Raw genomic sequence first — 13,437 nt, 5'->3', positions numbered from 1 at the left:
GGAGAAACAGGAATATTTTACAATGAAGATACACCAAAGGCGGGGTATGTTGACAACGGGGCTGAATGGGGGGGAACCTTTTTTACTTTCCTTCTATGTGATTTACAAGAACCCCTCCTCATTAGAACCGTCGGTTGAACTGATCCAAGCAGGATGATTAAGGTCTGTGTAGAGATAAACTTTAACCAAAAGTATGCTTTATGGAGACCGAGAAGCAATAAGAGCTTTTGGGAATGGCACAGCAATTAATTCAGAGTCGCCATCTTGCCAAAGGATTTATAGCCGGGAGGAAGAACGGATTTGTTTTCAGACTGCATTCCTAGTGAATCTCCTCAGAGGTTTTGAGAAAGGAGGCAGATTGGTGAAGATTAATGACGCTAAGACTGTTTTGATGTATGGAAATGATGTTATATGGAAAACGTCTGGATATGGCTATTGGATAAAAAAAAAAATATCCACGCAGGATTACAAACTGTTCTAACCAGCTTGCGGAGACTATCAGAGGTCACAAAGAGAAAGGAAAAATATATGAAAATAACAACAAGAGATGTGGAAAAATAAGAAAGGACTGGATAGTACTGTGAACATCATAAGGTTAGATTTGTGGACATTAAAACAGCAGTAAGAAGCAAGAAGTTGATTGGATCCCTTCGGAACTTGAAATATGGGTACCCCCAACAAAAAATTAAAATTCGGCTGTGTAATTTGGAATTTATGTAATTTGGTTTGATTTGATTTGATTGGTCGGTTAATAAAAAAATATTCTTAAAAAAAAAGAAGAATGTGGGGAAACTGAACCGTGATTGCACGAGCCTGTTTGTTGAGTACACACATTAGATCGCATTTGCCCTGCAACATGGACTTTGTAGTGTTTAAGGAGGAGACCAGCGGTGTTGGTAGCAGCCAGTGGGAAGGGCTGCTGTCATGTGCCTGACCTCCCAGAAGTGGAGCGTCTGCAGTTTTCCCAGAGGGAGATGGGGAGTGACGAAGCACCAAAGACTTCGGCATTGTGCAGCTGCCAGTTTTGCATGCTCCTTTATTGACAGAGAATATTTGAGCGAGGCTGCACTGCAGCATGGGATCTGTAGTCTTTGAAATGTTTGATGAATTCTTAAATCTGGGACTCATTCAGACTAGGGTTTCTTGCATTGGGTGAACATGTGGTACAAGGTCATGCATCTCCTCTGTGGTGTTCCTGCTGCAGTGTTTTTCGCTGGTGATCAGTGTTTCTCAAACTTGGCTCCCCTGCTGTTCTTAAGACTACAACTCCCATCATCCCTAGCTTCCAGGGCCCGTGATCGGTGATGCTGGGAGTTGTAGTCCAACAACCTCTGGGGAACCCAACTTTGAGAAAGGCTGAACGAGGCCTGCCTTTTTTTAAAAAAACACAAAAAAAACACCACCCCATAATATTCCCCCCTCCTCCCCAACATTTCCAAGTAGCAAGTGATATTGCTTCCCCGTTTATAAACCCTCCGTTTATTTTTATTTTGTTCGCTCGGCCTCGCAGGGCCTCTGAGGCGGCGGGAGGGGAAGGCCTGGCCGTTGCCTTAGCAACCGGCGCGGCCTACTCCGGCCCAAGGGAAAGGCGAGGCCTGCGTGGATTAGATCCCGCCCGCTGGCCCGTGTCGAATCTGCGCCTGCCACTCCGCGGCCGGGGCGGGGCAGAGAAGGAGCGAAAGTGCCGCGGCGGAGCGGGCGCCGCGTCCGCCTGGCTCGAGGCGGGGCGAGCCGACAGGGCGGCCTCGCCGGCCGGGGATTTCATCATGCTGGGGGCCGGGCCTCGCCGCCGCCGCCGCCGCCCTCCTGCGCTCCATGCCGTGGCCCCTTAGCGTCCTCCGCGCCGCCTCGCTCGGCCGCCTCAGAAGCAGCAGCAGCAGCAGCAGCATCCGCAGCCGCCTCCTCAGCCTCCAGCCCAGCCCCGCCGGCCGGACCCTGGTCACCAGGCGCCCCGGGTCCCCCTCCGCCGTCCCTGCCGCCGCCTCCTCCTCCTCGCCCTCCCAGCGGACCAGCAACCCCGGCGCCGGCATGGACGGGCCCGCCGCCGAGGCGCTCCTCGCCCCGCTCAGGCAGGCGGTGCGGCAGCAGGTGAGGCTGGACGGGGGGCTTGTTTGGAGGGGGGGGTCCTTTGTCCATCAGTGGGGGGGGGGAATGTCTGCCTGTGTTAGAAAGAGGAGGGGGGACTCCGCATACTCTGGGTCGGGGGCTTCCCTCTTTTTCATTCCAGGATCTTGCCCCCCACCCCCCCCCCCAATCTGGTTTTTTAAAAAAATAATATTTATTTTAAATAATATTTATTTCCCCCCCCCAAATCTGGATGAGGGCCTCTAGAATCTGTGCATCTCTCTCTCTGTGTGTATATATATATACACACACACACACACACACACACACACACACATAAACACATACCATATACAGTGGTACCTCTGGTTACATACGCTTCAGGTTACACACTCCACTCAGCCAGAAATAGTACCTCAGGTTAAGAACTTTGCCCCAGGATGAGAACAGAAATCACGAGGTGGCGGCAGCGGGAGGCCCCAGTAGCTTAAGTGGTGCTTCAGGTTAAGAACCGTTTCAGGTTAAGAACAGACCTCTGGAACGAATTAAGTACTTAATTCGAGGTACCACTGTACACACATATAAACATAATACACAGATATACACACATACTTATATACCCATACATACATGCACACACATATATATCTATATCTATATTTATGCACATAACACATAGGGATAAATAGATGCACATACATATAAATAGGGATGCACACATATATCTGGAGATACACACACACACACACACACACACACAAAGAGAGAGAGAGAGAAAGAGACATATATAGTTACAAACACACAGGGTTATGTCTATAGAGGACTTCTCTTTCCCCCCTTTCAGTAGGCTTCCCCTTGCAGTCTGGATCTGTGTAGTGGGAAAGAGGTGAATAATCGCACCTGACAGCAATACTGTCAGGCTTCAAAGGCACTTTACGCAAGTGTAAGGCCCCGCTGGGTGCAGTGGGGCTCGATTCCGAACAACCATGCGTATAGGATTGTCCTGGGAGCCTTCTGATCTGAGGATACCCAGTGACAAGATGCAGCTGCCCCTGGTTTTCCTTTACGCTTGGAACTCTGGGTGGGATTTGCTTGGGATTCTGGATCCTGGGTGTTTTCGGGGGATCCTAACCAACCCTTGATTTGCGTGTGGTGATGTGGCATCCTTTCAAAACTTGATTTAGGACAGGTGCTTCCTCTGGATCCTTCCTTTGTTTGAAGCTTTCTCATCCTAGTCATCTTTCTCTGTTCCGACTTGCGTGTCACTCTGCCCCCCCATTCACGGTGTAGCTGTAGAATTAAGAGATACATACAAATGCTTAATTCCTGGCTATTCTCCAGAGCTTTCCCCTGTAGCTTTGAGGTGTGTAGGAAGTCACCATTGCTTTAGAATAACCCCCCTTTAGTTACAGATCTGTTTCTACCTAATGTTAGATTCATACAAACATTCCTTAATTCTGTTTGAGGAAAGTCCTCATGTACATTTGAATTAAAGTGCTGTGTCTCTTTGCAGCATTCCTGTTCTCATAGAGAGCCAGTTGTGTGTGTGTGTGTGTGTGTGTGTGTGTGAGAGAGAGAGAGAGAGAGAGTGTGAGAGAGAGAGAGAGAGAGAGAGTGGATCCTTTCCCCAGGTTCCTGAGATTTGCCTTGTGTTACAGCTAATTTCTCTGCTGCATTTTCTTTCATATAACTAGGTTCCTATATTCCGTTTGGGTGGGTGAGATTTACCTGAACATAGATTTGGGTCTTCTGTGAGATTCCTGCCTTCCTCTTTATAAACTCACATGCTTCTCTGCAGTTCCTCTCCCACTGTAATAAGCTGAGCTGAGAACAAGATAGATATTAACTCTTTCCCCCTGCTGACCCATATACTGTGGATGGTCTTTCCTCTCATTTTCTTCAGCTGAATTGCTCCAGCTGTTTACTCTCTAGAGGAATGTGTTTAAGGTCCCCTTTCCCTCCTACAGTGTGAAATGATGATTCAAACCCATTTTTAGCAGAGTGGAGTCCACACAGAGCATCGTTTTCTTCTCCCGCATGTCTTACACAGCACAATGCTCTATACATATCTATTAAGAAGTAAGCCCCATTGGGTTCAGTGGTCCTAGGTTAGTGGGGAATTGCAGCCTTAGCTTTCTACAGAGTTGTTTCGCTTGGAATGCATTATTCCTAATGAACCTTTACCCTGCCCCTTATGATACTCCTTTTGTAGACAGATGTGATACCTTGCAGTAAAGAATTGAATCTCTGCGCTCTCTGATTCAAAGATCTGTAGCCACTTTTGTTCATTTGAAAAGAAGCAAATTAAGCATTTTCTCAAGGTCTTTTGGGTAAGATCAAGCATAATATATGTTCCTTGGGACGCAGGTGGCGCTGTGGGTTAAAGCCTCAGCGCCTAGGACTTGCCGATCAAAAGGTCGGCGGTTCGAATCCCTGCGGCGGGGTGCGCTCCCGCTGCTCGGTCCCAGCGCCTGCCAACCTAGCAGTTCGAAAGCACCTCCGGGTGCAAATAGATAAATAGGGACCGCTTACCAGCGGGAAGGTAAACGGCGTTTCCGTGTGCGGCTCTGGCTCGCCAGAGCAGCGATGTCACGCTGGCCACGTGACCCGGAAGTGTCTGCGGACAGCGCTGGCCCCTGGCCTCTTAAGTGAGATGGGCGCACAACCCCAGAGTCTGTCAAGACTGGCCCGTACGGGCAGGGGTACCTTTACCTTTACCTTTAATATATGTTCTTATCAGTTTAATAGGCTGTTCACTGCTTTGGGGGCCTTTAGGCTGAAAAGCAGTTTATATAATCAAATTGTAGTCGTAATAATACAATGGTTGTAAGGATTTGGGGATATATTTAGATTCCCAGTAGGGATGAATGCCTATTGATAGACAGTGCTGCTTTAAAGCATTGTACTGTTAAATTTCCTTAACTTTTTGTGTGGGGGATTTCACATGGTGGAGATGAGCTTTGCTTCTCCACATACCATCTGACTTTCAGATCTGCTTGGTTCTTTCAATACTCTTTTATATCTTTGCCTCCTGGAGGGTGTATGTCTATATATTCCAGTCTAATGCAAAATTGGATCTGTTTGGTTGTTTCACAACTGAGCAGAAGGCCCTGCATACCCAGATTATTTATATACCTGATCTTTAGATACATGGTTATTTCTGTGTAAATTCCCCATTATGCCACTAAGTTCACAGTCTATTCTTGCTTAGCTAGTCATGTAAAATGGACTCAGATGGGTGTCTTTACATAACTGGATGGGTAGCATCTTAATTAGTGCATGCTTCAGCTTTGTTTTTCTTGTGAATCATCATACACCATCCCAGATTACCTGGTTATAAGGAGATCTTGCTGAATCAGGTTCTGGTGGCTGGATGCAAGAGTCAGAGGTTATCCTTTTAAAAGGAATCTCAATAGCTGACACACAAACACAGAACGTTTTCTTAAACAGGAATCTTCCTGCTTTCTCATATTTGCAATAAGGAAATGCTGAAAGTAAAGCTTGGTGTGAGAAGGGACTTTTGCCAGGCGCAGAGAGTGTGCTGTGTGATGTGAAATTAGCCTGGCAGAGATTAAGATCTGGTGAATGAAGAGGAGGTTGTATGGACTGTTGGCTTGTCCCCGTCATTAGGGAAGGAAGAAACACTTTAATTACACCTCTGGACAGATCTCCTTGAGTGAGAAATCAGTCCTGGGCTGGGTTAATGTTTTCCTCCTGCAGCAGTGCCTGATGCAATAGGCTTCTGTGTTAGAGGGGTGGATCCCTTTCCCTGCCATAAGGGACAAAGCTGCAGTGAAATCTGCCACATCAGTCTAGCTCCGTTGCACTTTCTTTGGGTTGGGCAGGTTCTCTCAAATAAATTGTATCCTGTCGGCATTTCCTTCCTCTCCCTCCCTCCCCCCCGCCTCAATTTCTGCCTTTTTCCTGTGTGTTTTGGACTTTCTCTTTCTTGACATGTGAAACTGCAAATGCTGCTGGCTTTTTAAAAATGCATGCCCCCCCCTTTTCATTCCTGGTGACTGCAGATTGCAAATGTCTTTTTAATTTTGCTTTCCTGAGGTTTTATCTCTCATCCGACCCTCTCTTCCTCCCTTCTTCTCCTTCCCTTCTTTTCTAGCTTAAAAAAACAACCTTCAGTTCCCTCCCTTCTGCCACGTTAGCCTGCAACTGCAGTGACTTCGAGTCAAACTTTCACATTCAGAATCAAGCTCGTTGTTAGTCTGGCTGCAGCAATGGACGCTGTCGGGTTTCTCTTTCGCTTCTTCCCTGATGAGTTTGTGGTCTGTCATGCTTGGCATGCCTGCCTCTTCTTTGATTAATCTCATAAGGATGGAGATTTCTTTCCACATCTGAAGCTCTTTCCCTCCTGCTCATATTTTCCTTTGCCCTCGACTTCTGCTCTTCCTGCCAACTGCTTGTCGGTGGAGCGAACGGTTTACCAGCGTAGAAAGAACTTACTATAAAAAATGCAGTCCCATTTGAGACCTTCAATAAAGGAAATCTATTTAGGGGGAAGATTGATGCTAAACTGTGATTTGTGAAACTAGGAAGGTGATGGAGTTTATAGTCTTTTTTTAAAAAAATGAATCTAATCCTTAAGGCATTCTGCTAGTCCGATGCCCTCCAGATGTTTTGGACAACAACTGGCTGGGGCTGATGGGAGTTATAGTTCAAAACATCTGGAGAGCACTAGGTTGGCAAAGGCTGTCGTGGGATATATCCAGCTAAGCCGTTGTATTGGTTTCTTCAGCTCCATACAACCTCTCTCCATGGAGTCAAGACAGTGGACTTATTGAGTGGACTTTTGTGTATGCACCTCCCCATATATGCGCTTACCCACACCCCAAATCTGGGGAACTATGATTGTGACTCACCAGGGTTTGTACCCTTTGTGTATATATTCACGGCAAGACTCCATATGCATAATTTGTGACAATCTTCTTGGGAATTCTGAGTAGGCGTTCGAAGGTTCTACACAGACTCTATGGATTGAACCTGGGACTTTTGGAGTTGTATCCACCTACGTTTCACAGTAATGTTGCCCTGCCCTGTTTTCCATGTAAGGAAAAACTAGTATTGAATTTTGTGTGGAAATTGAAGTGTGGGATATAAGACCTATGGTGGTTCTTAGCCATGGGACCCAGTAGATACCATGTAGAAGGGACATTTGTCATAGCCTATCCTCCCAGGACTGTTGTGAATGTGAGATAAGAAATCCCGGTAAGAATGACTTTTCTAACCTACCGTATTTTTCGCCCCATAGGGCGCACCTAGGTTTTTTTTTTGGGGGGGGGGGAATAAAGAAAAAAAAAATATTTCCCCCCCAGGCGCAGGGCTGGGGCAGGGGAAGCCCGAGCTTCCCCTGACCCCAGCCCCCAGAACAGGCAGCTCTCTGCAAGCCTTGGGAGACTGGCGTGACTTCGCGCCAGTCTCCCCAGGCTTGCGGATATTTGCCCGAGGCCTGGGGCGCGCTGAGCTCAGCGCGCCCCAAGCTTCGGGATGCAGGCTGCTATCCGCAAGCCTAGGGAGCCCGGCGGGAAGTTGTGCCGGGCTCCCAAGGCTTGCGGAGAGCTGCCCGAAGCCTGGGGTGCGCTCCGTTGCGCTCCCCGGGTTTCGGGCTGCAGGCTGCTATCCGCAAGCCTAGGGAGCCTGGCGGGAACTCCCGCGGGCTCCCAAGCTTGCGGATAGCTTCCTGAAGCCTGGAGAGCGAGAGGGGTCGGTGCGCACCGGCCCCTCTTGCTCTCCAGGCTTCAGCGAAAGCCTACATTCGCCCCATAGGACGCACACACATTTCCCCTTCATTTTTGGAGGGGGAAAAGTGCATCCTATAGAGCGAAAAATACGGTACATTCTTATCAGCCCACGGTGAAACCATCCTTAAGCCTTTATCAAGATGTCTGCAGTCAATTACATTGCTGTCTTTCAAAATTGTACGGCTTTTATTGAAATGCCGTAATAACTTGCTTCTGTCAACTTTTTGTTTTGTTTTTGTTTACTGTCACATCTTTAAGAAAATCAATGATACCGAAATCCTGGACACACTTCCTAGAAAGTAAATTGCATTCACACAGTGGGACTTGACTTCTTGGTAAACGTACATAGACTGTGACGCACCACATGCTGTCCATTTCTTTGAGAGATTTCATCTCTCCCCCCCCCCACCCTCCAAAAGGCAATTGTACTGGTTTAAGCATCATTGTGGGTCAGGTATCGCTTGGCCCTCAAATCCATGTGTATGTTGTAAGTTTAAGTGGCAGAAAAGTGCTATTTCTGCTGGCAATTCCTCCCCCCCCCCCCCGCTATGTTCATGGGATTTCTTCCAGAACTGAACCCGTACTGACTATTTGCAATTCTTTTTCTAGGGCGAACTTGTTCGAAAGTTGAAGGACGAGAAGGCACCCCAGGTGGATGTAGACAAAGCAGTAGCTGAACTCAAGGCTCGCAAGAGAATCCTCGAAGCAAAGGTGAGCCTTGGGGGTCAATTTTTTTTGTTGACTTTTGGTCATTTATTATGCCAGAATAAATGACCAAGGTTTAGGGTTGCACTGACAAGTTACAATGAACTTCAGACTTGTGTTTCCCCTCTCCTTTTCTTCCTCCATTGTGCCTGCAAGGAGGTGGCTGGAAGTTTCAATGTCCATTTCCAGATTAACCATAGTTCAGCATTTCCTGTGAACGCTGAACTGTGGTTCTTCTTGATTATGGTTAGTGATAGCATGCCAGATTCAAAGTGTTGGTGTTGACCTTTAAAGTACTAAATGGCCTTGGCCCAGTATACCTGAAGGAGCGTCTCCACCCCCATCGTTGAGCCCAGACACTGAGGTCCAGCTCCTAGGGCCTTCTGGTGGTTCCCTCCCTGTGAGAAGTGAGGTTTACAGGGAACCAGGCAGAGGGCCTTCTCTGTAGTGGCGCCCGCCCTGTGGAACGCCCTCCCATCAGTTGTCAAGGAAATAAACAACTATCTGATTTTTAGAAGGCATCTGAAGGCAGCCATGTTTAGGGAAGTTTTTAATGTCTGATGTTTTATTGTGTTTTTAATAGTTTGTTGGAAGCCACCCAGAGTGGCTAGGGAGGCCCGGCCAGATGGGCAGGCTATAAATAATAAGTTGTTGTTATTATTATTTATTAGTAGTAGTAAACTTAAAGTTGTAAGTGGGGTTGCTTTCCTCATCTGTTGTTGAGGCTAACTTCATGCTTCTAAACCGCTCCCGGCTGCACTGGGTGGGGGTTGACTTGGCCCATCTTTGTAATGGTCAACCATGGTTTAGACCAGCCTTTGCCAACTCGCATCAGTCCAGCTTGGATGTATAAGCCTTGTATTTAGGCCAGGTATAGGCAAACTCGGCCCTCCAGATGTTTTGGGAGTACAACTCTCATCATCCCTGACCACTGGTCCTGTTAGCTAGGGATGATGGGAGTTGTAGTCCCAAAACATCTGGAGGGCTGAGTTTGCTTATGCCTGATTTAGGCACTCGCTGGGTGGCCACTGGAAACAAGAATTGCATGCCGATGAGTGAGCAGATGGGCCAAGTGGGAAATGAGTGCTCTTCTGGGTCCAGCATAGAAAGCAAATGGGCTGCTGGAGAAGCCATGAAATACTCCTTCTCTCCTTGGTCAGCCCCCAGACGGCTAGCAGAATTTTTGGCAGACTGGTAACTTCTATGGATTTATTCTCCTGCTCTTGAGGGTAGGACTCGAGGCAAAGGCTTCAAGTTACAAGAAAGGAGGTTCCAACTAAACTTTCGAAAAAAACTTTCTGACAGCTGTTTGGCAGTGGAACAGACTCCCACGAGAGGTGATGGACTCTCCTTCTTTGGAGGTTTTCAAGCAGAGGTTGGATGGCCATCTGTCACGGATGCTTTAGCTGAAATTTCTGCATTGCAGGGGGTTGGACTAGATGACTCTTGCGTCCCTTCCAACTCTTTAAGATTCTGTGATTTAGAAGACTGCAGTACAGCAGTCAAATCATTGAAACACCAGCACGAGAGGACTAAAAAGCAACTGGGCCAGTTTAAAAAATAAGTTGGTGCAGCAGGAGGTTAAAGCAGCTTAAAAGCCACAGTGGAATTTTAAAAAAGTATCTAAACCTCGAAAAGAGGGGTTCTAGCTGAACTTCTTGTTGGAGAATTCCACAGTCTGGATGCCACTTGTGAGAGGCGACATCTGTGTTCCCATGAAGCTCTCCTGCAGTGGTGAAGGAACACAGGGTAGCACCTACGTAGTGTGGAAAGAGGCAGTCCTTCAAATAACCTGGTCCTAAGCCATTTATAGTTTCTTAGATTCTACCTTCTCAGCTCTACTGTACTGGACTGGGTCACATATAGAAAAAAGCATTGCTTCCCCCTCTAATTTATTTCAAAGTCTCATGGGCAGAGTCTGTCATGTCTTGGGGGCCGTATAAACACCATTTGCATTTTTCTTCTTTTAAACATCATTTAAGTTTTTGGAATTTGGCATCCCAGCTATGTTAGGCTTATTTGACACCTCCCTTTCCATGGAGGCGCAGATTGCAGTTATAACAAAGGCGGCATTTTTCCATCTCCGCCAAGCTAAGCAGTTGGCTCCTTACCTCTCTCGCCCTGACCTAGCCACTGTGATCCACACGATGGTCACCTCCAGACTGGATTATTGTAACTCGCTCTACGTGGGGCTGCCCTTGAGACTGACCCAGAAACTCCAGCAGGTGCAGAATGCCATGGCAAGACTCCTTATGGGGTCTTCGCTGCGAGATCACATTCACCCGGTGCTATACCAGCTGCACTGGCTCCCGGTGGAGTACAGGATCAGGTTTAAGGTGCTGGTTTTAACCTTTAAAGCCCTATACGGCCTAGGACCCTCGTACCTACGGGACCGCCTCTCCTGGTATGCCCCACAGAGGAACTTACGGTCTTCAAATAAAAGCATCTTGAAGGTCCCAGGCCACAGAGAAGTTAGGCTGGCCTCAACTAGAGCCAAGGCTTTTTCGGCTGTGGCCCCGATCTGGTGGAATGCTCTTTCACAAGAGACTAGGGCCCTGCGGGACTTGACATCTTTCCGCAGGGCCTGCAAGACAGAGCTGTTCCGCCAGGCCTTTGGCCAGGGCACAGCCTGACTCCCTCCCTCGGCAATCTTCGCAGAGCTCTGGCCCAATGGTGGCCAGTGGCTTGAATTTAATTAATTTTATAATGAATGATTTTAGAGTGTTGTTTGTGCTTTACTTTTGTACTGTTTTATTGTTGTTAGCCGCCCTGAGCCCGGCTTCAGCTGGGGAGGGCGGGATATAAATAAAAATTATTATTATTATTATTATTATTATTATTATTTAAAATTTTGCATCGTTTCCCAATGTGTAAGTCACACAGTGATCTGCAACCACATTAAAGTAGGGAAATATAATCACATGGACATTATTAAAAACATATTTAGCAATGTTGTTGGTGCTGTATTATCTTTTAGGAGAGCGTGAGCTGATCAGTTTCCTTCTGGTGCTAAATAAATGCATGTTAGTAATAGGACTAACACTGAGATCCCTTTTTTTCAGTAGCACCTGTGTTATCAGGAAATGTCGCAAAAGGTGTCTATTGATTGCACCATGTCTATAGGCTGCTTTCTAAGCTGTTTTTGTAAGCTATCCTCCCCCAAGCTGTTGCCCCCCAGATGTTTTGATCTGTAATTCTCATCAGCCCTGGGTAGTGCACCTGTGTTGGGTGGGACTGATGGTCTTGTAGTCCAAAACATCTGGCGAGCACCAGGTTGTGAGAAGCTTCCCAAAACACTTAACTGAGGACTTCAGCTACTTTTCTGGAGGTTTTTCCATCACTGGCTCCTTGTCATGTGCGCTTCAGAGTCCTGGCTCCGATGCAGCTGAAAGCAGCATGCCCTATGACAGTGTTTAAAAATAGCTTTTACAGATGTTGGGCAGCTTCAGATACAAGCAGAAGACGTCCAGCACTATTCTGCTTTATGCAGGGCAATGTATCTCTAAAGAGGGAGGTGTGTGTGCTACAGAGAGAGAGAGAGAGAGAATAATCGGATCAGGGAAGATCTATTTTAGTTGAAATCTATCATTCGTTTTTTTACAGGAGCTGGCTTTGCAGCCAAAGGATGATATTGTGGACAGAGCTAAAATGGAAGATACGCTGAAGCGAAGGTTTTTCTACGACCAGGCTTTTTCTATTTATGGAGGTACACAATTTATAATTGTAATTGTGGGCTCTTTAGAGCATGATTTCCTGTGTTCTTCACCATTTGTTTATTTTTGCAGTCTTAGGCCATGATAAAATGCACAATACAGGATGTAATGGTCAGTTTTAAACATAAGGCAAGCAGTAACATAGAAATCAGATTTAACAATAAAAATAATGAAGAATGTCAGATCTAGCTTACCATCTGCATTAAGCTGAATGGTGCTAAAAATTCTAGGTGGGTGTATGATACTGTCAGGGGACGCGGGTGGCACTGTGGTCTAAACCACTGGGCCTCTTGGGCTTTTGCTGATCAGAAGGTCAGCGGTTCAAATCCCCATGGCGGGGTGAGCTCCCGTTGCTCGGTCCCAGCACCTGCCAACCTAGCAGTTCGAAAGCACACCAAAAAGTGCAAGTAGACAAATAGGTACCGCTTTGGCGGGAAGGTAAACTGCGTTTCTGTGCGCTGCTCTGGTTTTGGTGTTCCATTGCGCCAGAAGTGGCTTAGTCATGCTGGCCACATGACCTGGAAAAACTGCGGACAAATGCCAGCTCCCTTGGCCTGTAAAGCGAGATGAGCGCCACAACCCCAGAGTCGTTTGCGACTGGACTTAACTGTCAGGGGTCCTTTACCTTTTACCTTTTATGATACTGTCATTCAGTGCAATTTATTGCTTGGGTTTAATTCTAACACTGCTCCATAGTACATCATGAGCAAATTATTTTTATGGGTTTAAATTTATAGGAATTTTATAGGAATTTGTAAATTCCCTTTGAGGAGAGCCTTTGCTTTATTTAAATCTATACAAATGTTATATCTGGTTTTTGAAGGTTATTTTAGACAGGTATTACTGTAACAGACCTTTTAATCTCTACTAGTGGAGCAAAATACTTGCTATGCACACTTACATGGAGTGTGTCTAACTGATGTTGAGCTCAGTGGTGTTTGCATCCTAGTAAAAATTGCCAGGAGATGCTTTTCCATGTCAGAAGGAAGTTTCTCACCGTTATTGGTAGGATGAGTTAATTACCTTAATCTTCAAAAATTGAACTGTGTAATTGCCAGCAGTAGTAAGGAGATAACAATTACGTTCTATATTATGGCACCAATAAAATGTTGCAAAACTTTTTATAATACTCATGTTGTAGATTGCAGGCTGGAATTTTGTATTTTTACTTATTTATTTGGAATTGTGTGTGTGTGTGTGTG

The 13,437-nt window shown here is 46.5% G+C and overlaps 1 protein-coding gene across 1 annotated transcript in view; it reads left to right on the top strand.

Moving 5' to 3' along the window:
• Window positions 1-1,736: 1,736 nt before the first annotated feature.
• GARS1 (glycyl-tRNA synthetase 1) overlaps window positions 1,737-13,437 on the top strand; it is a 30,487-nt gene continuing 18,786 nt past the window's right edge. Inside the window, exons 1-3 of the mRNA XM_079946732.1 lie at window positions 1,737-2,088; window positions 8,427-8,528; window positions 12,126-12,228. Coding sequence (XP_079802858.1) covers window positions 1,816-2,088; window positions 8,427-8,528; window positions 12,126-12,228 — 478 coding nt within the window. The 5' untranslated portion in view covers window positions 1,737-1,815. The remainder of the gene's footprint in view (window positions 2,089-8,426; window positions 8,529-12,125; window positions 12,229-13,437) is intronic.

Source organism: Podarcis cretensis, assembly GCF_951804945.1.
Source record: "Podarcis cretensis genome assembly, chromosome: 12".
In the NCBI taxonomy this organism is placed as follows: Eukaryota; Metazoa; Chordata; class Lepidosauria; order Squamata; family Lacertidae; genus Podarcis; species Podarcis cretensis.
The sequence above is the reverse complement of the archived record's forward strand: the minus strand, read 5'-3'. Positions and strand labels throughout refer to the sequence as shown.